The following is a 26977-nucleotide window of genomic DNA, read 5'->3' as shown; positions in this document are numbered from 1 at the left end:
ACCTCTGAACTCTGCCTCACTTACTACTGACCCCTGAACTCTGCCTCACCTACTACTGACCTCTGAACTCTGCTTCACCTACTACTGACCTCTGAACTCTGCTTCACCTACTACTGACCTCTGAACTCTGCCTCACTTACTACTGACCTCTGAACTCTGCCTCACCTACTACTGACCTCTGAACTCTGCTTCAACTACTACTGACCTCTGAACTCTGCCTCACTTACTACTGACCCCTGAACTCTGCCTCACCTACTACTGACCTCTGAACTCTGCCTCACCTATTACTGACCTCTGAACTCTGCCTCACTTACTACTGACCTCTGAACTCTGCTTCACCTACTACTGACCTCTGAACTCTGCTTCAACTACTACTGACCTCTGAACTCTGCCTCACTTACTACTGACCTCTGAACTCTGCATCCCTTTAAGCCACAGCCAATATTTAGCTGAAGGAAAAACACAACCAATTGTTGCTATGGCGCTCTGCGGCACAGTTACATCTTCCTCCCATGAACGCACATGTGCAGCACGTGGGCGATAAAGCTCGCCCTCTTTGCAACCGCACATATGCGTTCTATGGATTGAAAGAGCTTTAATATAAAATCCGTGCTTTTTAGGAACATTATACAGGTAGCATTCACCTTTCATTTCTCCAATATCGGTATATTACAAATAAACATTCCGCTTCCATTCTGCGCTCAATTAGAATCTTCATTTTGCTGTTGGAACATTATGACTCTTATAAAGGCCACAAGTACATTCCAGGACTCGGCGTCTGATGGTTTTAATAAACCAGCGGAGATTAAAAACTCGGAGGATAGCTATGAATATGAATGGCTGCCCATTAAGAGCTCATTAAACACTGTCAGAGAACAGAGAAAGTTTTCCATCCAAACGTTGGAAACTTTACATGACGGTCCATGAGAGGGCAGTAAAGCTGGAAGGAAGCCTGGATGATGGATGGCCATGTGATGGGCACTAATGTCCTATAACTTCATAGACAATTATCTTCTTCTAGATTACCAACGCTCCTCTGCTGCCAAATACTACACACAGCCTCCCGTGCTGAACTGGGATAGATGCACGGTTCAAGTGTTAGAGAAGAACTTCACCTTCACTAGAAAAAGATAAAACTGATACAATAAAATGTAAATTAAAGCTCAGCTTCAGATTTATCCTTTTGTTTTGGGCAAAGCAGGGGCAGGTTGGGTTGCAATATGTCTGCTGACCTGAAGAGGGCACTGTGTGGCTTCCTCGGGCTGGCAGGAGCTTGTTGAGGATTAGGTTGTCCCTTGTCATGGGCTGCAGGTGTTTATCTTGGCCAACGTGGTGTCCTCTACTCCCATTTTTCCACATTTCTGCATGGTGTTGCAATATGTCTGCTGACCTGAAGAGGGCACTGTGTGGCTTCCTCAGGCTGGCAGGAGCTTGTCGAGGATGAGGTTGTCCCCTCTCATGGGCTCCAAGTTGCCATCTACTCCCTATTTAAAAAAAAAAATATGACCCCAAAGAGGGGGTATTGTATTGATATGGAGAGGTCCTCATATTTTTTTTCTAGCCTTGGTGAAGAGGGGGCCTCTTGGACCGCCGAAACGCATTGGCTACTTTTTTTATTTGCCCCCTTGACTTTTATCAGAGTAAAGTTGTATCTGGACCTCTTAGCCATGGTGTGGGCTCTTCAATTCCCATTTTTGTTACATTACAAGCCAAGGAGACTGTGGAGATCCCCGGGGGTGTAGAAGCTGCCTGTCCAGGACCCGGATCACTTACATCCATACTTTAAGACAGCTATACCAGTGAGATAATGCTACGGGTCCAGTGTTACTTTTCCACCTTCCTCCATGGCGTTGTGATATGTTCGCCAACCTGAAGAGGGCACTCTATCACTTTCTCAGGCTAGCAGGAGCTTGTTAAGGACGAGGCTGTCCCCTGTCATGAACTGCAGGTGGTCATCTTGGCCAACGTGATGTCGTCTACTCCCGTTTTTCCACTTTCCTCCATAGTGTTGCAATATGTGTGGTCACCTGAAGAGGGCACTGTGTGGTTTCCTCAGGCTGGCAGGAGCTCGTTGAGGATTAGGTTGTACCCCGTCATTGGCTCCAGGTTGCCATCTTGGCCAATGTGGTGTGATCTACTCCCTTTTTCTTTTTTAAATATGACCCTGAGGAGGGGATGGTGATATTGGATTGATATGGAGAGGTGCTCATATTTTTCTAGCCCTGGAGAAGAGGGGGCCCTCTTGGACCGCCAAAAGAAGTTGGATACTTTATTTGATTTATCTTTGATTTATCAGAGTAAAGTTGTATCTGGACCTCTTAGCCATGGTGTGGCTCTTCAATTTCAGTTTTTGTTACATTACAAGCCAAGGTGACTGTGGAGATCCTCTGGGGTGTAGAAGCTGCCTGCCCAGAAACCAAATCCTTTACATCATGGGTGCTCAACCTGTGGCCCTCCAGCTGTTGCAGAACTACCCATGTCCCATGAGGCATTGCAAGATTGACAGGTACAAGCATGACTCCCAAAGACCGGGGCATGATGGGACTTGTAGTTTCTCAACAGTTGGAGGGCCACGGGTTGAGCACCCATGATTTACATCAACATCAGTACTTTAAGACAGCTATTCCAATTAGATAAGCCTACGTGTCTAGCGCTATTTTTCCACTTTCCTCCATTGTGTTGCAATATGTCTTCATGCCCGAAGAGGGCACTGTGTTACTTTCTCCAGCTGGCAGGAGAATGTTGAGGACTAGGATGTCCCCTGTCATGGGCTCCAGGTGGTCATCTTGGCCAACATGGTGTCCTCTACTGCCATTTTCCCACTTTCCTCCATGGTTTTCCAATATGTCTGCATCCCTGAAGAGGGTCCTGTGTCACTTTCTCAGGCTGGCAGGAGCATGTTGAGGATTAGGTTGTCCCCTGTCATGGGCTGCAGGTGGTCATCTTGGCCAACATGGTGTTGTCTACTCCCTTTTTTCCCACTTTCCTGCCAGGGTTGGGCTCAGCCCTTCCTTCTCTGAGCTGGCCACTCAGCTGTCGGCTAATTGCCAGCTCCTATCTCTAGACAGTTACTCAGCTGTTGATGATATCCTGCTCGTCAGTCCTGCCTACCTAAGTTGTCCTGCCCTTCGCCTTGGTCAACATCACAGAAACTATCTCCTGCGATCCTATTCAAGACTTGCTTTGCTGACATCCCTTCTGGCTCCAGATCCTGCTTGCTGTTCCACTACATTGTTCCCTGACTTCTGGCTTGGCTGACTATCCGTTCCGGTTACTGAACTTTGACTATGTTTTGACTACGTTTGTTCTTTTTACATTTATTATTAAACTAGTGTGATTTAACTGTACTTCTGTCTCGGCCTGATTTCATGGTTTTTGACATTTCCTCTATTGTGTTGCAATAGGTCTGTAGACCCGAAGAGGGAGCTAGGCCTTTTTCTCAGTCTGGCAGGAGTTTATTGAGGACTAGGTCGTCCCCTGCGATGGGTTCCAGGTGGCGATCTTGGCCAACATGGTGTCATCTACTCCCATTTTTTGGTGATACTCTTTGTAAGTCTGTCCCCATTGGAGAGATTGTATCAATGAACGGGCAATGTGAGAGTCAGAGGGACAGGAAGCGATGGGAAGCCTCTCCTATGGGGACATTGGTGCACTCGCCCCTGATGATGTGGTAGGAAACCACAAAAAGTTTTGTTGCACCATTTTCTTTTTAGATGGTTTTATTTCATCCACTCCCAAGATACCCCACCATGCTGCTTTTTAAGCGATTATTTACTATGGACAATTGTCCGATACCTCAATATGTCATCTCCAAGTTGCTATGATTGTTTTTATGAATATCTGGTCAATAATATGTGATTGTTATGCTTATTTACTATTTTTGTACTCATATGGCCATGTCATGTTTTTTAATGAATAAAACATGTCTTGTTACATTGACTCATCTTTTAGCCATGCTAGATCTACCTCATTTAAAGTCCCAAACCCTCTTTTTCCTCCAATGGGGGCAAAGACACAGTTTAGGTGCTGGGATGGCAGTTAGGTTTTCTTGCTTTGTGTGCTCTCCTGTCCTGGTGACCTCATTTTCCACTATTCTTAATAGGATGTCACTGAGGCACTCAATGAGGAGAAATCTCCCCGACAGAGCCACAGATGGAAATTAATACCTAAAAGAATTTACCGAAGAGGGTGCTGTGTTGCTTCCTCTGTTTGGCAAGAGCTCATTGGCAGGAGCATGTTGAGGACTAGGTTGTCCCGTCATGGGCTGCAGGTGGTCATCTTGGCCAACATGGCGTTGTCTACTCCCATTTTTTCACCTTCCTCTATTGTGTTGCAATAGGTCTGTAGACCCGAAGAGGGAGCTAGGCCTCGTTCTCAGTTTGGCAGGAGCTCATGGAGGACTAGGTTGTCCCCTGTGATGGGCTCCAAGCGGCCATCTTGGCCAACATGGCGTTGTCTACTCCCATTTTTCCACCTTCCTCTATTGTGTTGCAATAGGTCTGTAGACCCGAAGAGGGAGCTAGGCCTCGTTCTCAGTCTGGCAGGAGCTCATTGAAGACTAGGTTGTCCCCTGTGATGGGCTTCAAGCGGCCATCTTGGCCCACATGGTGTCATCTTCTCCAATTTGTTTGGTAAGACTTTGTAAGTCCCACCCTAGCCTGTCCCCATTGGTGAGGTTTTCTTGCAGTGGGTGTCCTCCTGTCCTGGTGACCCTATTCTCCACATTTCTTACCAGGATGTCACTGAGGTACTCAACAAGGAGAACTCTCCCCAACAGAGTCACAGATGGCAATGAATACCTAAAAGAGGTTCCAACCTATACCCCTAGTACTCTAAACTCTAAAAACTATAGTAATACCTGCCATCTGGCTTTGATGTTATGAAAAAATGTGTGTTTCTACAGTCAGCTTTACATTTATGGGCCTCTCTCAGAATTTACAGAGCAGAAGCAGGTCAGAATCTGTAATGATGTGTGCAGTGTATACAGTATATAAATGGAAAATAAAATAGCAAATGCACAGTTTCTTTAAATCACACCGGGAGTGACAACCAATTAAAGGCACACAACGCAGATATGGTTCCCGATATTTAAATTCAATTTAAAAGAACATTGAAATCCGCGGCTCACCTTAGAAATAACGGGATTCCGGCTCACTACACAGACCAACCAGGAGGCTACCAGCTGATGCTGGTCAACGTCTACCAGGTTGAGGTAGATGAATCTGCTGCCGGCTTTGTTGGGGCGCACAGCGATGTGAAGGTCTTGGATGCCGTTCGGCGGGAGAATAAACACGTCACTGGGATCCACCTATACACCACACAAAGGGTTCAACTGAATTCTGGGAGGATAATAAAATACACCAATCATCGCAATAACATTTAATTTTACATTCAACTTATGTGGCCAGCCTCCAGACCATTCACAGCACTACAGGAGAGGGAGGGGCAGCACTGAGAGCCAATCAGTCTGTACTGAGAGGTGATCTGCTGGTAGGTGGAGAGAGCAGAGTGAGCAGAGATGACTTAACTGTGTGGTGTTATTATTTATCATTACAGGTAGATATTTAGTGCTGACAGTTTACACAGTGCTTTACATGCTGTACATTTACATCAGTCCCCACACCCAGGAGCTTACAATCTAAGGTCCCTATCTCACATACACTATATTGTCAAAAGTATTGGGACGCCTGCCTTTACACACACATGAACTTTAATGACATCCCAGTCTTAGTCCGTAGGGTTCAATATTGAGTTGGCTCCGCCCTTTGCAGCTATAACAGCTTCACCTCTTCTGGGAAGGCCGTCCACAAGGTTTAGGAGGGTGTCTATGGGAATGTTTGACCATTCTTCCAGAAGAGCATTTGTGAGGTCAGGCACTGATGTTGGATGAGAAGGCCTGGCTCGCAGTCTCCGCTCTAATTCATCCCAAAGATGTTCTGTCAGATTGAGACCAGGACAGTCAAGTTCCTCCACCCCAAACTCGCTCATCCATGTCTTTATGGACCTTGCTTTGTGCACTGCTCCTAATCATTTGGTGGAGGGGGGATTATGGTGTGTGGGGGGGAGGGGGGATTATGGTGTGTGGGGGGGAGGGGGGATTATGGTGTGTGGGGGGGAGGGGGGATTATGGTGTGGGGGTTGTTTTTCAGGGGTTGGGCTTGGCCCCCTTAGTTCCAATGAAGGGAACTCTTAAGGAGTCAGCATACCAAGACATTTTGGACAATTTCACGCTCCCAACTTTGTGGGAACAGTTTGGGGACGGCCCCTTCCTGTTCCAACATGACTGAGCACCAGTGCACAAACCAAGGTCCATAAAGACATGGATGAGCGAGTTTGGGGTGAAACAATGATGGGGCACTATCCCACCTACTGACACCAATGATGGGGCACTATCCCTCCTACTGACACCAATGATGGGGCACTATCCCTCCTACTGACACCAATGATGAGGTAATATTCCTCCCACTGACACCAATGATGGGGCACTATCCCTCCTACTGACACCAATGATGGGGCACTATTCTTCCTACTGACACCAATGATGAGGTAATATTCCTTCCGCTGATACCAATGATGGGGCACTATCCCTCCTACTGACACCAATGATGGGGCACTATCCCTCCTACTGACACCAATGATGGGGCACTATTCTTCCTACTGACACCAATGATGGGGCACTATTCCTCCTACTGACACCAACGATGAGGTAATTTTCCTCCCACTGATACCAATAATGGGGTACTATTCCTCCCACTCACATCAACAAAGGGTCTCTATTCTTCCCACTAATACCAACGATTGGGCACTATTCCTTCTACTGACACCAATGATGGGGCACTATCCCTCCTACTGACACCAATGATGGGGCACTATCCCTCCTACTGACACCAATGATGGGGCACTATTCCTTCTACTGACACCAATGATGGGGCACTATTCCTTCTACTGACACCAATGATGGGGCACTATTCCTCCCACTGACACCAATGATGGGGCACTATTCCTCCTACTGACACCAACGATGAGGTAATTTTCCTCCCACTGATACCAATAATGGGGTACTATTCCTCCCACTCACATCAACAATGGGTCTCTATTCTTCCCACTAATACCAACGATTGGGCACTATTCCTTCTACTGACACCAATGATGGGGCACTATTCCTTCTACTGACACCAATGATGGGGCACTATCCCTCCTACTGACACCAATGATGGGGCACTATTCCTCCCACTGACACCAATGATGGGGCACTATCCCTCCTACTGACACCAATGATGGGGCACTATTCCTCCCACTGACACCAATGATAGGGCACTATTCCTTCTACTGACACCAATGATGGGGCACTATTCCTTCTACTGACACCAATGATGGGGCACTATCCCTCCTACTGACACCAATGATGGGGCACTATTCCTCCCACTGACACCAATGATAGGGCACTATTCCTTCTACTGACACCAATGATGGGGCACTATTCCTTCTACTGACACCAATGATGGGGCACTATTCCTTCTACTGACACCAATGATGGGGCACTATCCCTCCTACTGACACCAATGATGGGGCACTATTCCTCCCACTGACACCAATGATAGGGCACTATTCCTTCTACTGACACCAATGATGGGGCACTATTCCTTCTACTGACACCAATGATGGGGCACTATCCCTCCTACTGACACCAATGATGGGACACTATTCCTCCCACTGACACCAATGATAGGGCACTATTCCTTCTACTGACACCAATGATGGGGCACTATTCCTCCCACTGACACCAATGATGGGGCACTATTCCTTCCACTGACACCAATGATGGGGCACTATTCCTCCCACTGACACCAATGATGGGGCACTATTCCTCCCACTGACACCAATGATGGGGCACTATTCCTCCCACTGACACCAATGATGGGGCATTATTCCACCCACTGACACCAATGATGGGGCACTATTCCTCCCACTGACACCAATGATGGGGTACTATTCCTCCCACTGACACCAATGATGGGGCACTATTCCTCCCATAATACCAAACATGAGACAATTTCTACTCCCACTGGCCACAGTATGACCCTCCTAATGTCTAAAGAACAATAAACTGGCCTTTGTTTCATAGGTTTGGAGGCCCCTGGGATAGAACAATAAGGAAATGTGGAAATGTAGCAAGTGGGACGGTTAGGTGAAGAAGTTACAGGCATTCGGCAGACAGGCCCGATGTCCCTTTTAATGTATAATTGGAGTGAAGTAGAAATGACTGACCTTCAGTTCATGCGGGTGAGACGTGTACGCTCTGACTTTGCGCACCACTTGCGTCCCTCGAAGGACCAGAGACATTTGCGTGAGCTGACCGGTTACACAGCTGAGGTCCACCCTCTTCAGGGAATGGATGTAGATCTGCCAGACCTGGATTGGAGCTGCCAGCCATCGGTCCCTGTGTCAGATAACATGAATTAATCGCATATATCATGGATGATGATGTCACAATGCTGCTACTCCCATATATCACTGATGATGTCACAATGCTGCTACTCCCATATATCACTGATGATGTCACAATGCTGCTACTCCCATATATCATTGATGATGTTACAATGCTGCTACTCCCATATATCACTGATGATGTCACAATGCTGCTACCCCCATATATCACTGATGATGTCACAATGCTGCTACCCCCATATATCACTGATGATGTCACAATGCTGCTACTCCCATATATCACTGATGATGATGTCACAATGCTGCTACTCCCATATATCACTGATAATGATGTCAATGCTGCTACTCCCATATATCAGTGATGATATCACAATGCTGCTACTCCCATATATCACTGATGATGTCACAATGCTGCTACTCCCATATATCACTGATGATGATGTCACAATGCTGCGACTCCCATATATCACTGATGATGTCACCATGCTGCTACTCCCATATATCACTGATGATGTCACCATGCTGCTACTCCCAAATATCACTGATGATGTCACAATGCTGCGACTCCCATATATCACTGATGATGTCACAATGCTGCGACTCCCATATATCACTGATGATGTCACAATGCTGCTACTCCCATATATCACTGATGATGTCACAATGCTGCGACTCCCAAATATCACTGATGATGTCACAATGCTGCGACTCCCATATATCACTGATGATGTCACAATGCTGCGACTCCCAAATATCACTGATGATGTCACAATGCTGCTACTCCCATATATCTCTGATGATGTCACAATGCTGCTACTCCCATATATCACTGATGATGTCACAATGCTGCTACTCCCATATATCTCTGATGATGTCACAATGCTGCTAATCCCATATATCACTGATGATGTCACAATGCTGCTACTCCCATCCATTAGAGTAGGACCAGAACTGTAGATGCAGCCTGAGTGATAAGAAGCTTCTATTTAAATGAATTACAATGTAAATCAACTGAGACTTCTGTTTAGTAAAGAAATAGAAATGGGTTTTATTAGGTGTTTATTTTTTGCTGGCCAGCAGGGCCGAGTGATGAGGACTGATAGAAAATAAATGACAGAGAAAATAAAGTGACAGTCGTTTATCCAATCACATCCTGTCTGGGTTAGATAAGCCGCAACCCTCTAATGCCTACAAATCCCAGCTTACCGCAGAGCCCTCACCCCACTGCTATATACATGTATTCAGTGGATGAGCCCTACAGAGAGGACCCCTAATACTGGCATTACCACTTTTTAAAAAAAAATCTGTATTCTTTGCTAGAAAATTACTTAGAACCCCCCAAAACATTATGTATATTTTTTTTAAGCAGAGACCCTAGAGAATAAAATGGCAATCGTTGCAATTTTTTAATGTCACGTGGTATTTGTGCTTTGGAATTTTTATTTTGGAAAAAATACACTTTTAAAGCAAAAAAACACTATAAGATGAGATGAGCCACAGAGGTGGCAGAGACGAGCCTCTCAGCTGCTGCAGGAAGGTCAGCTGCCGAATACTGAGACCAGAGGAGACGGAGAGGAGGGGGTGCTGCAGCTGCACAGAGAGCTGCAGGATCTGTAGGAGGAGTTCTATCCTTCTCTCTGCTGTTGAATGTCGAGGGGGGGGGGGGCTTAGAAGAGCCTCTCAGCAGCTACACAGAGAAGTGCAGGATCTGTAGGAGAAGTTCTATCCTTCTCTCTGCTGTTGAATGTCGAGACGGGGGGGGGGGCTTAGATGAGCCTCTCAGCAGCTGCACAGAGAAGTGCAGGATCTGTAGGAGGAGTTCTATCCTTCTCTCTGCTGTTAAATGTCAAGACGAGGGGGGTTGCATAGATGGGCCTCTGAGCGGCTGCACAGAGAAGCGCAGGATCTGTAGGAGGAGTTCTGTCCTTCTCTCTGCTGCCGACTGCTGAGACAAGGTTTGGGCGCAGACTAGAGGGGTGCCGCAGCTGCAGGAGAGGTGCGAGGGCCACATGAAATGGCCTGGCGGGCCGGAGTCGGCCCCTGAGCCTTGTGTTTGACACATGCGGTCTACATCATCAGTTGGATATCACTGCTGAAAAATGTCCAAATGAAAGCAGAAGAGAGCTTGCTGTGTTAGAGTTGCCCGCCCACCATGATGCAGGAGAAAAGGCAAACAGTTTGCAGAGCCCTGGTTTACAAGAAGAAAACCTGATTATAATTATGATGGCGTTTGCTTAGACTCACCTTGGCTCTATAAATTTCCAGGAGATATTTCAGCCGATTGGTATATGATATCTGAGCGCTAACAAAATTAAACAATTAACCATGTAATGCCGGCTGTTTATCTTCGTACCAAACACCGAGCCCGCCATAAAACAAGGTACTTGGCACTGACGTTTTTATTGGCTCTTTTATAAACTTGTTTCCGGCTGAATTTGCGGCGCCATAAAACGCGACACAATGAAAAGGGGAAGACAGCCCATTACTTTTCTCAGACTTCACCCAAGATATTCTTATTTAATGGAAATTGGATGCAGACAATAAAGAAAATAAATATGCCGTGCGCTGAGAAAACGCAGAGGCAGGCCGCAAATATCAATAAATTCATTTGGAAGCTGAAAAAAATGTAACGGTCACAGAAATATACGACTGCGTGACTATAGATCACCGAGGAGAGCCGCACAACTGCAACGTCCATCGCAAGGGTGTTCGGGGGGGGCCGCGCTAAAGACAAGATTAATATTCTAAAGATTGGGGCTTCTTTAAAACCAGAAAGAAAAACTTTAAACAGGAAAATTTAGAGAATTTACTTAGTTAAAAGCTAAAAATGACATTAAAAATATTATATAATAAAAAAATTATTAACTGTCGTAGAGGCAAGCTAAACAGCCACCATGATAATGCAGATCTCCTTCATAGGTTGTGGAGATGTCCCAAGCCAGTCTTTGTCCATCTTCCTACCCCAGAGGAACCCTTGTAATAATTTTTAGGTCTTGGGGAACCCCTACTAAGATTAGTCCATCAGGGGTCAGTGGGAAGAATGTCCCTTACATTGGTGGTCAGTGAGAAGAATGTTCCTTACATTGGTGATCAGTGAGAAGAATGTTCCTTACATTGGTGATCAGTGAGAAGAATGTTCCTTACATTGGTGATCAGTGAGAAGAATGTTCCTTACATTGGTGATCAGTGAGAAGAATGTCCCTTACATTGGTGATCAGTGAGAAGAATGTTCCTTACATTGGTGATCAGTGAGAAGAATGTTCCTTACATTGGTGATCAGTGAGAAGAATGTTCCTTACATTGGTGATCAGTGAGAAGAATGTTCCTTACATTGGTGATCAGTGAGAAGAAAGTTCCTTACATTGGTGATCAGTGAGAAGAATGTTCCTTACATTGGTGATCAGTGAGAAGAATGTTCCTTACATTGGTGATCAGTGAGAAGAATGTTCCTTACATTGGTGATCAGTGAGAAGAATGTTCCTTACATTGGTGATCAGTGAGAAGAATGTTCCTTACATTGGTGATCAGTGAGAAGAATGTTCCTTACATTGGTGATCAGTGAGAAGAATGTCCCTTACATTGGTGATCAGTGAGAAGAATGTTCCTTACATTGGTGATCAGTGGGAAGAATGTCCCTTATATTAGTGATCAGTGAGAAGAATGCTCCTTACATTGGTGATCAGTGGGAAGAATGTTCCTTACATTGGTGATCAGTGGGAAGAATGTTCCTTACATTGGTAGTCAGTGGGAAGAGCAAGGTCCATAAAGACAAGGATGAGCGAGTTTGGGGTGGAGGTGCTTGACTGCCCTGCACAGAGTCCTGACCTCAACCCGATAGAACACCTTTGGGATGAATTAGAGCGGAGACTGCGGGCTGGGCCCTTCTCATCCAACATCAGTGCCTGACCTCACAAATGCTCTTCTGGAAGAATGGTCAAACATTCCCATAGACACACCTTGTGGACGGCCTTCCCAGAAGAATTGAAGCTGTTATAGCTGCAAAGGGCGGAGCCAACTCAATATTGAACCCTACGGACTAAGACTGGGATGTCATTAAAGTTCATGTGCCCCAATACTTTTGAAAATATAGTGTATATACACAATACATGAAATGTGAAAAGACTGCCTGTTTTTGTATGTTCTCTTTTGTGAAACATGAAAATGTCTTCATTTAAGTTGAATAAAATTGACAAAAGGCCATTCTACATTGTACGTTTCCTTTAAGTAAAGGATGGTCAGTACAGGAGGTACAGGTACTCTCGGATTAGCAGGTGACGTTAGTTTGTCGATCGGTTCTAAATTTACGTTCTCTAACCTTTCCCGTCAGGCAGATGTTTTGTGGCGGGAACAGACAACTTGATTTAATGGCCGGTTATTCCCCTTCTAAGTGGTGAAGTTATCATTTGGCCTATTTTCCGTGTTGCTGAGTCCTGCAAACTGTTATTTTCAGAGGTGCGTTGTGACCTGTACAAACTTCTAAATATCAACTGTTACTTAATGTAAAAACAGAAAAGTCCACCAGGATAATATGCAGCGAGGAAAGTAGAACAATCTATGATCCAGAGAAAGCTGAGTCTAGTAATCCAAATTTAAAGGGGAACTGAACTCTGGAAGTTGTGTACAAAAAAAAAGGCCAACAGAGACCAAGGGACTATTCACCAGTAGTGCCTGTGACCTCCCTGCAGCTCATCGCTCCTGCATTACTGGCTTACCATGCCTTGTTCTGCACTGTCGCTATATGGAGGCGGCCATCTTGGTAGAGGCAGGGCTTTGCTTCCTTAAGCCACAGCCTTCAGCAAGGAGAACATTGAGCAGCACAGTGGTGACATCACCAAATCTCTCGAGGCCAGAGGCAGCAGTGCCTGAGATCTCTTCCTGCTGATATACAGCCAAGCGGTTGTAGGTACAGGAGGGCCTAGGCACCCTCACATACCAGGAAGTGCACTGCTATTCTCAGGAGGAAAATTCCCAGAGCTACATACTTGGCAGCTCCCTCATGATGAGGGCCAATGAGAACTGCAGAGCTGGAGGTGTGCCTCTGTGTGTCTGTGTAAATCCAGGAAGTGAACAGACAGCAGTTTCAGCTGCCCACAGTTAAAATGGTTGCAGCCAGACTCAATGGAGGGAGATTTCTGCAGCGTATTTGGCGAGTACAGAATCACAGTATATATAATATAATATGCAAAGTGGTTGGAGGGAAGCTTCAGAATGGCAAAGATATTTTTATTACAAATTATGCCAGCAGACTGCAGTTCCTCTTTAAGTATCAAGTTTTGGAGAGGATCAATATAAACCAAAATATGTAAAATATTTAGCAGCTTTGTAAAACTTCACTTTCTTTAATCCTTGGAACAATGAAACCTTGGCAATGCTGGAGGTGTTAGATACTTGGTAACTGTACAGATTGCTCCCTAGAAACGTAATTCCCTTCTCAGAGAATTGGCTCAGTGCTTTTTCAGGGAATCTGCAATTGTCTCCTGGCAAGCCCCCCTAGGTTGGCACTATTTACCCTTACAGACTGATGGGTGTATGCACAGATGGAGACTTCCTAGGGACAAATGAGACTAAAGGAGATCAGTCAGTGGTTAGAGATCAGCGATTAATGAACAATCTGCCCCACCGGGTGTTTAGTAGATTGGAGTCGATAATCACTCAATATATGATTCGTCTGGTGTATTAATGAACTTGTACAAACTGGTACAAGGCACCACTGACCAGGTCTATAACGTAAGCCTGAACCCAAAGACAGCACCAACTGCCTCCTATTGGGTAACCTCCAGGCTACCAGCAGGTTCCAATGGAGATACTGCTTTTGAAGTCATGGGAAGCAAAATAGTGATAATCCCCACCCTGTGATGTCATTGACCTGATAACAAAGTAGTATATTTATTACTGAGTGATATCCCAAAGAGGAAGTACGATACTTGCTTCATAAGATATCCCAATGGGGGGGTATCATACCTCCTTCATAAGATATCCCAATGGGGAAGTATGGTACCTCTTTCATAAGATACCCCAATGGGGAAGTAAGGTACCTCCTTCATAAGATACCCCAATGGGGAAGTATGCTACTTCCTTCATAAGATATCCCAATGACTAAGTATCGTACCTCTTTCATAAGATATCCCAATGGGGAAATACAGTAACTCCTTCATAAGATATCCCAATGATGAAGTATGGTACCTCCTTCATAAGATATCCCAATGATGAAGTATGGTACCTCCTTCATAAGATATCCCAATGACTAACTATTGTACTCCTTCATGAGATACCCCAATGAGGAAGTATGGTACCTCCTTCATATGATATCCCAATGACTAAGTATTGTACCTTCTTCATAAGATATCCCAATGGGGAAATACGGTACCTCCTCCATAAGATATCCCAATGACGAAGTATGGTACCTCCTCCATAAGATATCCCAATGAGGAAGTACGGTACCTCCTCCATAAGATATCCCAATGGGGAAGTACGGTACCTCCTCCATAAGATATCCCAATGAGGAAGTACGGTACCTCCTCCATAAGATATCCCAATGGGGAAGTATGGTACCTCCTCCATAAGTTATCCCAATGGGGGAGTTTGGCACTTCCCTCATAAGATATCCCAATGAGGTTGTATGGTACTTCCTTGATAAGGCAGTGATGTCATAGAAGGGATGTGCTGATTATTACTTCCTGCTGAATGAGTCTGTATATTCTCCATGATCCCAAGGTGAGTAACTCCAGCAGAGGCCAACCTCAAAAACATGGGAATCTGTAGTTATGTATCCCCAGATTATTTCCCCTCTGAACCCCAAAAGCAGGCATTGGTTATAGAAAATTGCAATATTAGTCAATAGCACTTAGGATGACTTACGTATAAAGAACAATAAAGAACTTCTTGATCTGTGGACTGGGCCCTCCAGCAACTTTCACAAACACATCTTGGGGTTCTCCATGACCCTAAAAAAAATTGAGGAAGAAAACAGAATGACCTTGTTGCCAATTGTCTTTGATGATTGCATGTATTCCACTCATCAACCTCTGCACTGCCCGATAACCATTAAAACACTTAATTCCGGTGGAGGGACCACTGCTGGAGTCTCCAAATAAGAAGCCAGCTGTGATCCTGTGATGGGTTTTGGGTTGAGCTGGTCAATACAGGGCAGTTGTTATTTTAGGTAACCTCCTGTGGACTGCTATGGGGTTGTCTATAATACAGGAAACCTGTGAGACGACCCTACAGAGGTTAATATGGATCGATTGTGCAAGCACAGCCAAGGAGGAAAATATTTTGTCCGGCAGATCTAAACAGCCTTCCAGGCTGCAGCTGCTCAGATCAGGCAAATACATACCTGGGGCACAGGGTGGCCAAAACGGATAACACTACTTTCTTTGAAAGTACAGGTATCCTCCTATACTTTACAGCCAAGGAAGCTGCCATCTTAGCCTCTGTTTGATCTGCAGTTGCTTTGGTGCACCACATGTGATCAGTTATGACACCAGCCATTTGATGGCTTGATAGTTCGGCTGAGAGCACAAGCAACTGTGACATATATCATTCACAGCATGCCTTCCATATAACTGCTTTGGCAAACCGTTAATTCAATAGGTTACATCCACTAAATACATTCCAGGTGAATCAAAACAAAAGGTTTGAAAGGTCTCATAATTCATTTTTTAAGGGAAAGCAGACACAGCAAAAGTAGAAAAGCCTGTCCCCTGCCAGCATGTAGGAAATACCCCTGCTCTCTGTGTAGAGGTCTGACAGATCTGCAACCAGCAGAGCTAATCCTCTGCGGTTATTGGAGAGCTCTAACTCAGCCGGGAGCATATCATACCTCTGTAGAGAGACCACTGTTTCCACTAAAAGAGCGAAGGTTCTTTTCTGCAGCATGCTGGCAGAGAGGAGGCCTTTCTACACAGGCTGTGGCTGCTCTTTTTAAACAACACCATTTGTTTTAATTGTACCTGAAATGTATTTAGTTGATTTTAAAGCGGAACTACCACTCTAGTGCTGGGGTGTTCCAGAACTCCCATCTCCACGCGGTGTTCTTCAGAGGGCTGATCTTTGTCAGTTTTGATTGGTCGGGCCTAAATGATGTCACAACTGATCATGCGCAGGAGTTCATTCATCTCAGCAGATACCAAAAGTGTACACTGAGCTGTGCTTCTGCATATACAGAACACAAGCTCATTGGACTGTAAGATAACCATTTGAAATGCATCCATTGTTAAAGTGGTATAGGTTTTTTTTTTTAACCTTGGTACATTCTCTGCGTTAAGGTAAAAAACCTTCTGGATGCAGCCCCAGCCCACCTTATACTTGCCTAGCTCAATCCTAATCAAGAGATGTGCACAAGAGCTCTCTGCTCTCTCTATCCTCACTGGAAAGAGAGGCAGCAGCGGCCAACCACAGCAAGTAAGGAGGGAGCAGGGGGCAGGCCGAGCCATGCTCCATGTATTAATGGACACACAGAGCCGGCTCAGGGGTGAGCATGCACAAGTGTCCCCACAGCAATCGGCTTGCTATGGGGGCACTCGGTGGGGTGGGGGGAGGGGAGCCAGGAGCACTGGCGGGGAATCCGAACAGAGGATGATAGGGGCTGCTCTGTAAAAAAACAATTAGACCAGGTAAGTATAACATGCTTGTTATTAAAAAAAAACCTTTAGAACCATTTTAAAATGAAAAGTCTATGACATGATCATGGCATAACATTGGTAAGGTCACAAACATTTACAATATACAGTTAGGTCACAGGCACAATTTTATTTTTTTTAGATATTTACCAAAACATATCCAAGCCATAGTTATATAATGGATATGGGCTGAAAGTGCACAATCTCAGGTTTAATTTGAGGGTATGTACATCCCAATCGGGGGAAGGGTCTAGGAATTACAGCGCTTAAGAATAGCCACCCCCCCCCCCCCCTTTTTCAAGGGACCAAAAGTAAATGGACAATTAAATTAAAAGCTGTTTCATGGTCAGGTGTGGGCTACTCCTTCGTTATTTCTTCATCAATTAAGCAGGTAAAAGGTCTGGAGTTGATTCTAAGTGTGGTATTTACAATTGGAATCAATTGCTGTGAACCTACATCATGCGTTCATGCAAGTGAAACAGGCCATTGCAAGGCTCCAAAAACCAAACAAAGAAAAAAGGGAATATTTGGGACTTTAAATGAGACGCAACGGGGAATATTGCGCCTCCATCCCTGGTTGCTTTAGCAAAAAAGAGGGGGGAGGGTGGGACTTTAGATGAGGTGCGTGGGGTAGAGCCAGACAAAACCATATACATATGTAAAAAATTGTACTCTTTATTAGACCAAAGATAGGGCATGGATCAACCCATATAAATGCATAATAGCACATTGGCATATAAAATACAAAGTATCAACATACATATTGAGGATAATCACCAACATGACACAGAAAGTAAATATTATACATCACAGTCCCTCAAATAGAGTAGGCATAACATTATGTCAGGGCGGTAGAGCAATAAAAACCATCTGGAATCATAAATATGAAATGGATGCATCAAAATAAGCTCGACGACGTTTCGTGGACTTCTATCCACTCATCAGGAGCAAGTGCATCCATGTACTAAAAGGGGATAAAAAAAAAAAACTTTCTGTGTCATGTTGGTGGCTATCCTTAATATGCATGTTGATACTTTGTATTTTATATGCCAATGTGCTATTATGCGTTTATATGGGTTGATCCATGCCCTATCTTTGGTCTAATAAAGAGTACCATTTTTTTACATATGTATATGGTTTTGTCTGGCTCTACCCCACGCACCTCATCTAAAGTCCCACCCTCCCTCTTTTTTGCAAAAAACAAACAAATCCATCAGAGAGATAGCAGCAACATTAGGAGTGGCGAAATCAACAGTTTGGTACATTCTGAGGAAAGAAGAACACACTGGTGAGCTCACAACATAAAAAGGCCTGGATGTCCACGGAAGACAACAGTGGTGGATGATCGCAGGATCCTCTCTATGGTAAAGAAAAACCCATTTACAACATCCGGACAAGTGAAGGACACTCTCCAGGAGGTGGAGACAAGTGAAGGACACTCTCCAGGAGGTGGAGACAAGTGAAGGACACTCTCCAGGAGGTGGGGCTATCATTGTCAAAGTCTACAATCAAGAGAAGACTTTACAAGAGCAAATACAGAGGGTTCACTGCAAGGTGCAAACCAATCATAAGCCTGAAGAATAGAAAAGCCAGATTAGACTTTGCCAAAAAACATCTAAAAAAGCCAGAGCAGTTCTGGAAAAGCATTCTTTGGACGGATGAAGCTAAGATTAATCTGTAGCTGAAAGACGGGAAGAAAAAAGTGTGGAGAAGGCTTGGAAAAGCTCATTATCCAAAGCACACAACGTCATCTATGGTCACATGGTGGAGCTTGCATTGTGATGGCATGGGCATGCATGGCTTCCAGTGGCACTGGGTCATTGGTGGTTATTGATGATGTGACAGAAGACAGAAGCAGGCGGATGAATTCTGCAGCGTTTAGGAGAGATAGTGTCATCCCAGATTCAGCCAATGATTGGACGGCGCTTCACAGTACAGATGGCCAATGATCCAAAACACACAGCAAAAGCAACCCAGGAGCTTCCAAAGGAAAAGAAGAGGAATATTCTGCAATGGCCGAGTCAATCACCTGATCTCAACCCAACTGAGCATTTCACTTGCTGTAGGCAAAACTAAGACCCCTTTCACACTGAGCCGCCTATAGTGTCGGCGGTAAAACGCTATTTATAGCGGCGTTTTACTGTCGGATTTGCGGCGCATTTCGGCCGCTAGCGGGGGCGCTTTTGCCCCCCGCTAGCGGCCGAGAAAGGGTTAAAACCGCCCGCAATGTGCCACAATAGCGGCGTTTTGCCGGCGGTATCCCAGCGCTGCCCCACTGATTTCAATGGGGAGCAGCGGTGGAGGTGCGGTAAACAAACCGCTCCTTCACCGCTCCAAAGAAGCTGCTTGCAGGACTTTCCCTGACGTCCTGCCAGCGCAGCGCTCCGGTGTGAAAACCCTTAGGCTTTCACACTGGAGGCAATGCTGCAGCTGTTTGAGGGCGGAGTGCAGGCGCTATTTTTAATGCTACAGCGCCTGCAAAACGCCCTCGGTGTGAAAGGGGTCTAAAGGCAGAAAGAGCCACAAACAAAGAACAACTGAAGACAGCTGCAGATAGAGCCGGGCAAAGCATCAGAAAGGAGGAAAGCCGGTCTTCAGTGATGTCCATGGGTTCCAGACTTCAGGCACTCATTGCCAGTAAAGGATTCCCAACAAAATATTAAAAATGAACATTTTATTTAGGATTATATTCATTTGTCCAATTACATGTGAGCCCCTGAAAATGGGGGGAGGGACTGTGTATAAAAATGGTTGCAGTTCCTAAAATTTGTACTTGATATTTATGTCCAACCCCTTGAATTAAAGCTGAAAGTCTGAACTTCAAATTCATTTGGATTGTTTGGTTTTCACTTTATTCTGGTGTCATACAGAGCCAAAACTATGAAAATCGTGCCCGTGTCCAAATATATCTGGACCTAACTGTAAAGGTTGTTGGAATCTACCCATCACTGACATCAGCGCCCGGCCGCCCGGCGTGTGATTGTGATGCTGATTGGAAGTGTAGGAAGAAGAATAGGACAAGCTACAAGATAAAACGGTGTAATTATTCCCGGTGTCACCGAGCATTGTGTCAGCCGCCATTCTCTGCAGACAAGTGACTGAGTGATTGTCCCCGACTTTCCTGGGGAAGAAAACCTCAGAAATGGGACTTTGGAATGTCAGAAAAAAAAAATATCACATGTAAATCACACCGAGCGACTACATGGGGGGTTTAAAGGGATGGCTCCAAGTAAATACAAAACAAAAAAACATGGTTAGATTATTATCACAAATGTATGGAAGATAAAGATGATAACCCAGGAACGAGAACCTAAGCAACAAGTCAGCAATGACTGCTTCTTTTTTTTTCCAGTTTTCCTTTATTTCTATTCAGGCAGATCGTATTTAAAGTGAATTCCGAGCAAACAGCTAAATATATACAGCTGAGCTCACTGACACAAATCACAGCGGATATCTGCCAAAGAAGTTCTGATTCTGTCCCGGAACTTTTGTGATTATTATTTTATTTTATCATTATTACTATTATTTTTTTTAATTACTTATGCAACACAGCACATTCACCAGGGTGAATATACTGTATATATACAGAGCCTTGAAAAAGTATTCATACCCCTTGAAATTTCCCACATTTTGTCATGTTACACCCAAAAACGTAAATGTATTTTATTGGGATTTTATGTGATAGACCAACACAAAGTGGCTCATAATTGTGAAGTGGAAGGAAAATGATAAATGATACAAATAAATATGTGAAAAGTGTGGGGGGGGGCATTTGTATTCAGCCCCCTTTACTCTGATACCCCTAACTAAAATCTAGGGGCGCACCAAATGGAAATTTTGGTGCTGAAAACCGATACCAAAAATGAAGGATGCACTAAGCTGAAAATAGCAGTTTTTAAAAAAAATATTTATATTATTTTTATATATAATTGTATTATATTCAACTTTTTAATTAATATCATCAATTTAAATGAATATGAATTTATTGTTTTCCATTATTGGCACCTTTAGTGCAAGAAAGGTCAAGAAAAATGCAGTCTGCAGTCTCTGACCATCTCTTGTATCATGTCTGCAGTCTCTGACCATCTCTTGTATCATGTCTGCAATCTCTAACCATCTCTTGTATCATGTCTGCAGTCTCTAACCATCTCTTGTATCATGTCTGCAGTCTCTAACCATCTCTTGTATCATGTCTGCAATCTCTGACCATCTCTTGTATCATGTCTGCAATCTCTGACCATCTCCTGTATCATGTCTGCAATCTCTGACCATCTCTTGTATCATGTCTGCAATCTCTGACCATCTCTTGTATCATGTCTGCAATCTCTGACCATCTCTTGTATCATGTCTGCAATCTCTAACCATCTCTTGTATCATGTCTGCAATCTCTGACCATCTCTTGTATCATGTCTGCAATCTCTAACCATCTCTTGTATCATGTCTGCAATCTCTGACCATCTCCTGTATCATGTCTGCAATCTCTGACCATCTCCTGTATCATGTCTGCAATCTCTGACCATCTCTTGTATCATGTCTGCAATCTCTAACCATCTCTTGTATCATGTCTGCAATCTCTGACCATCTCTTGTATCATGTCTGCAATCTCTTACTTAAACTTAAACACATTGCTAACAGTATTAGCAAAATTTCCATTCGATGCACCTCTAGCAGACATGGTACAGGGGATAATCAGAGACTACAGATATAGTACAGGAGATCAATGCAGCCTCACCAGTGTCCATCAAATGCAGCCTGCTTGTGCCCAGCAGCCTCACCAGTGCCCGTCATATGCAGCCTCATCAGTGCCCATCATATGTAGCCTGCCTGTGCCCAGCAGCCTCACCAGTGCCTGTCATATGCAGCCTCATCAGTGCCCATCATATGTAGCCTGCCTGTGCCCAGCAGCCTCACCAGTGCCCATCATATGTAGACTCACCAGTGTCCATCAAATGTAGCCTGCCTGTGCCCAGCAGCCTCACCAGTGCCCATCATATGTAGCCTGCCTGTGCCCAGCAGCCTCACCAGTGCCCGTCATATGCAGCCTCATCAGTGCCCGTCATACGTAGCCTGCCTGTGCCCAGCAGCCTCACCAGTGCCCGTCATATGCAGCCTCATCAGTGCCCATCATATGTAGCCTGCCTGCGCCCAGCAGCCTCACCAGTGCCCATCATATGTAGCCTGCCTGTGCCCAGCAGCCTCACCAGTGCCCGTCATATGCAGCCTCATCAGTGCCCGTCATACGTAGCCTGCCTGTGCCCAGCAGCCTCACCAGTGCCCGTCATATGCAGCCTCATAAGTGCCCATCATATGTAGCCTGCCTGTGCCCAGCAGCCTCACCAGTGCCTGTATCAGAGTGGCGATCTCCGCGTGTCACGGAGCAGGGTTTGAATTGCCCGGGCTGCAGTAACAATGTCCCGCCTCCTGTGATCACGTCACACTGATTCAATGTCCCGCCATTGGATCTGTGTGCCGTCTGTCACAGGAGGCGGAACATTGTTACTGCGGCCCGGACAATTTAGCTCTGTGACATGCGGAGTTCGCGGCGAGTGGGGAAGAGGAGGGAATGAACGGCACCCGGGGCTGACCCCGCCCCCTTTCTGTATCGGCTGTTTTTTTGCTATCAATGAAAAAACAGTTTTTGGCCGATAATTTTCAGCGGCCGAAATTTCGGTGCACCTCTACTAAAATCTAGTGGAACCAATTGCCTTTAGAAGTCACCTAATCAGTAAATAGATTCCACCTGTATGTCATTTAATCTCAGTATAAATACAGCTGTTCTGTGAAGCCCTCAGAGGTTTGTTGGAGAACCTTAGTGAACAAACAGCATCATGAAGGCCAGGGAACACACCTGACAGGTCAGGGATAAAGTTGTGGAGAAGTATAAAGCAGGGTTGGGTTATAAAAAAAACATCTCAAGCTTTGAAGATCTCACGGAGCTCTGTTCAATCCATCATCGGAAAATGGAAAGAGTATGGCACAACCGCAAACCTACCAAGACATGGCCGTCCACCTAAACTGACCGGCCGGGCAAGGAGAACATTCATCAGAGAAGAGCCAAGAGGTCCATGGTAACTCTGGAGGAGCTGCAGAGATCCACAGCTCAGGGGGGAGAATCTGTCCACAGGACAACTATTAGTCGTGCAGACATCCCAACCTGCAAGAACTCATTTCAGGGAGGTCACGCTCTGTGCCGACAACCCCCCCCAATTCATAATAAAATACTATAATGAAATAATACTTTAAAAGATAATGTTATGTCTCACTCACCAACAATGCACCCTCACTGTGCCCATTTGCAGCCTCATCAGTGCCAACAATGCAGCCTCACTGTGCCAATCTGCAGCCTCATTGTGCGAATCTGCACCCTCACTGTGCCCATCTGCAGCCTCACTGTGCCCATCATTGCAGCCTCATCAGTGCCCATCAATGCAGCCTCACTGTGCCCATTTGCAGCCTCATCACTGCCAACACTGCAGCCTCACTGTGCCCATCAATGCAGCCTCACTGTGCCCATCTGCAGCCTCATCAGTGCCAACAATGCAGCCTCACTGCCCATCTGCAGCCTCATCAGTGCCAACACTGCAGTCTCACTGTGCCAAAACTGCAGCCTCGTCAGTGCCCATCAATGCAGCCTCACTGTGCCCATTTGCAGCCTCATCACTGCCAACACTGCAGCCTCACTGAGCCATCAATGCAGCCTCACTGTGCCCATCTGCAGCCTCATTAGTGTCAACAATGCAGCCTCACTGCGCCAACAATGAAGGCTCACTGTGCCCATGATCTGTATCCTCATCAGTGCCCATCTGCAGCCTCGCCAGTACCTTGATTACACACAGCGGGTGTCTCCCGCTGTGTCATGCAGTCTTAACTGTTCGATGGCCGTCCTCTGTAACAAAGCCCCGCCTCCTCATCTATGATAGACAGTCAACTGAACACTGATACAATGCTGGGAAACTGAACCAGTGTTCCGTCTATCATGGATGAGGAGGCGGGGCTTTGTTACAATGGACGGCCGCCGAAGAGACACAGGCCCCTCTAATATAAAGAGTAGCAGTTTTTGTCTATAAAGAGGTATCAAGTAATATCCCTTGACTACAAATTCATAAGAAAATGTAGCAGTTGGAGTCACAACAAATCCCTATTCACCAAATAAATATATATTAAAAAAAAAACAAGTGCATCAATTTCATCCGATGAATAAATAAATATACATGTATCAATTCATATAATAAATAAATTGAATAAATAAATATATATGTGCAATAAATCATAAATAAAACATGTAATAAAATATTTCCAATAAAATCTACTGAAATACATAAAATTAATTCATCCAAATTATGCGAAATGATTGTTCAAACTACGTGTCCAGTGCTTCAAATGTGATTTATTGCACATATTTATTTATTCAATGCAATATAAGAATCGACACACATATTTATTTATTCATCGGAGGAAATTGATGCACTTGTTTTTCATATATTAATTTTGTGAATAGCTCATTGGTCGTGGTTTGTGCTGTTACATTTTCTGTATTTGTATTCCACGGGGGGGGGGGGTGACCCCACTTTCTCTGTTGGTGTCCCCCCATAGCAGTATCTGACTTCCTATGCCTTCTTTTTTGACAACAGTTAGTTTATTAGTCTTATGAAAAGAACTGAACGCTGCGCAAATCACTGGCGCTATATAAATCCTGTATAATAATAATATCACGTTTGCTCCCCATACATTTCAGCAGGTCTGGGGAGAAGTTCAAGGAAGGGACCCACTGAAATCTATAGGGAGGGGGGGGGAGGGGAAAACTTGATATTCTTTCTGTTCTTTTTGTAAGACTAATAAGCAAACTGTTGTCAGACAGGAGCCATAGGAAGTGAAATCCTGCTATGGGGGACACTGCCTGCACCACTCTGTATTTAAAGTGGAGGGCCACCCTGAAAAACAAAAATTCACCAAAAATCCTAAAAAAAAAAAATGTAAAAAAAACATTTGAAAAAAAAAAAAAAAATGTAAACTTACCTGAACCCTTGTTGCTAGGCAGTCTTCCTAATCTGCCTCTTCCTATTGCACGGAGTGTTCTGCTCCTCGGGGAGCAGCCCCATTGCCTTCTGGGAACTGTGTGTGTCCCCAGAACACCACGGGGCCATTCACAGAGCGCCGCGCTGCTTGCGCGTGCGCAGTAGGAAACTGGCAGTGAAGCCGCAAGGCTCCACTGCCTGTTACCCTTACTTAGGATGGCGGTGCCATGCAGATTCCCCTATACAGATTGTATGGCTGAATTTTTCTTTTTTTGGTGTCCGCACCAGAACTGGATCACATGGGTGTTTACACCCAACGCGATCCGATTCCAGTCCGAAATTCACAGTTCGCACCTGCGATATGCGAACCGATCTGGGGGTGTCATTAACTTAGTATTGACACCCCGCAGCTGTTCGCATAGGGCAGTGTGAACGGCGTGCGAGTTGTATGAGACGCGGGAACCCGCCCTGGAATCTCATTGGTTCCCACGTCTCATTCACAGGTGCGCTCATAAGTTTACATACCCCGGCAGAATTTTTGATTTCTTGTTTGTCCCCCTATGTGATGAAAAAAAAAAAAGTTAAGTAAAAGAAAAAAATAAAATAAAGTTACACCCAAGCACTTCAAACCCCCCCCAAAAAAAAAAAAATTTGAGGCCCCCCCCCCACATATACACACGCAAGAATGTAAACGCATGCGTCGTGGGCGCCTACACGTGAAAACGTTAATTGCGATACATATCGCCGCGTATGAGTGAGAGCAATAATTCTAGCACCAGACCTCCTCTGTAAAAACACTAAACTGATAGCTATAGGGGGCCTTTGAAGCGTCGCCTATAAAAAATATAGGGTACTGAAGTTTGACGCCATTTCTCTGGCGCAAAAAAATAAAATTCAAGGTTTGGCTTGTTGGGTATCTATTTACTCGGCGCAACCTCGTCTTTTTATATTTTAACAAAAATTTAATTTGGGTCATTTATTGCGCTTGTTTGCCCTAAAATTCACGTTAGTGTGTTTTTTACTGAAATATTGCATTTCCTAGACCCTTGCAGTAATATTATGTGACATAAAAAAATTGAAACTACCACTATTTCATTCTCTAGGGTGTCTGCTTTCAGAAAATATATAATATTTGGGGTTTTGTGTAATCTTCAGGCCTAAAATGATTATTTAAACATGTGTGCAAAAAACTCAAAAACTGCGCTGGCAGCGAAAGGGTTAATAGCCATTCAAACCCCTTTGTGTCAACTTGTGTGCATGTTATCAGGCCAAAATCACCGGGGTATGTAAACTTTTGATCAGGGTCATTTGGATAGTTTCTGTTGTCATTATGATGTAAAAAGAGTAAACACAGATGATTGATAATAAATGGCTTCAGCCAAACACTAACCATGAGTGAGAGAAAAGTTCTTGTGTTATCATTTCATATTCTCTGAAAACTGGCCAAGATATAAATTCTGCCAGGGTATGTAAACTTATGAGCACAACTGTGTGTGAACCGGCACTCAAAATGTCCCACTCGACACCGATACCAACTAACCTTTGTGAGAAAGATGTATATACCTATTTTCATCCCGCTCCAGCCCGGTATCTGGACATGATCAGGCTCCCCTGTGCCAGCGAGCAGCAGCTGCAGGGGAGAGGAGGGAGCGCTCGTCAACAGTAGGGACATGGAAGCCTATGGGTGACGTCATTGCACCTGACTTTCCCAGCCGTTGTCGGGGCGCTCTCTCCTCTCCCTTGCAGCTGCTCCTGGTGTCGGGGTGCTCTCACCTCTCCCCTGCTGGTGTCGGGTGTTCTCTCCTCTCCCCTGCAGCTGCTGCTGGTGTCGGGTGCTCTCTCCTCTCCCCTGCAGCTGCTGCTGGTGTCGGGGTGCTCTCTCCTCTCCCCTGC

General features: G+C 45.0%; 1 protein-coding gene across 1 annotated transcript in view; it reads right to left on the bottom strand.

Moving 5' to 3' along the window:
• The window catches only part of NPHP4 (nephrocystin 4), a 354636-nt gene that overhangs the window by 12420 nt on the left and 315239 nt on the right, over nt 1-26977 (bottom strand). The window contains exons 26-28 of the mRNA XM_073603693.1: nt 15307-15392; nt 8269-8440; nt 5129-5308 (exon numbers count right to left, since the gene is read on the bottom strand). Coding sequence (XP_073459794.1) covers nt 5129-5308; nt 8269-8440; nt 15307-15392 — 438 coding nt within the window. The remainder of the gene's footprint in view (nt 1-5128; nt 5309-8268; nt 8441-15306; nt 15393-26977) is intronic.

This window comes from Aquarana catesbeiana, linkage group LG10, assembly GCF_042186555.1.
Source record: "Aquarana catesbeiana isolate 2022-GZ linkage group LG10, ASM4218655v1, whole genome shotgun sequence".
Classification (NCBI taxonomy): domain Eukaryota; kingdom Metazoa; phylum Chordata; class Amphibia; order Anura; family Ranidae; genus Aquarana; species Aquarana catesbeiana.
The sequence above is the reverse complement of the archived record's forward strand: the minus strand, read 5'-3'. Positions and strand labels throughout refer to the sequence as shown.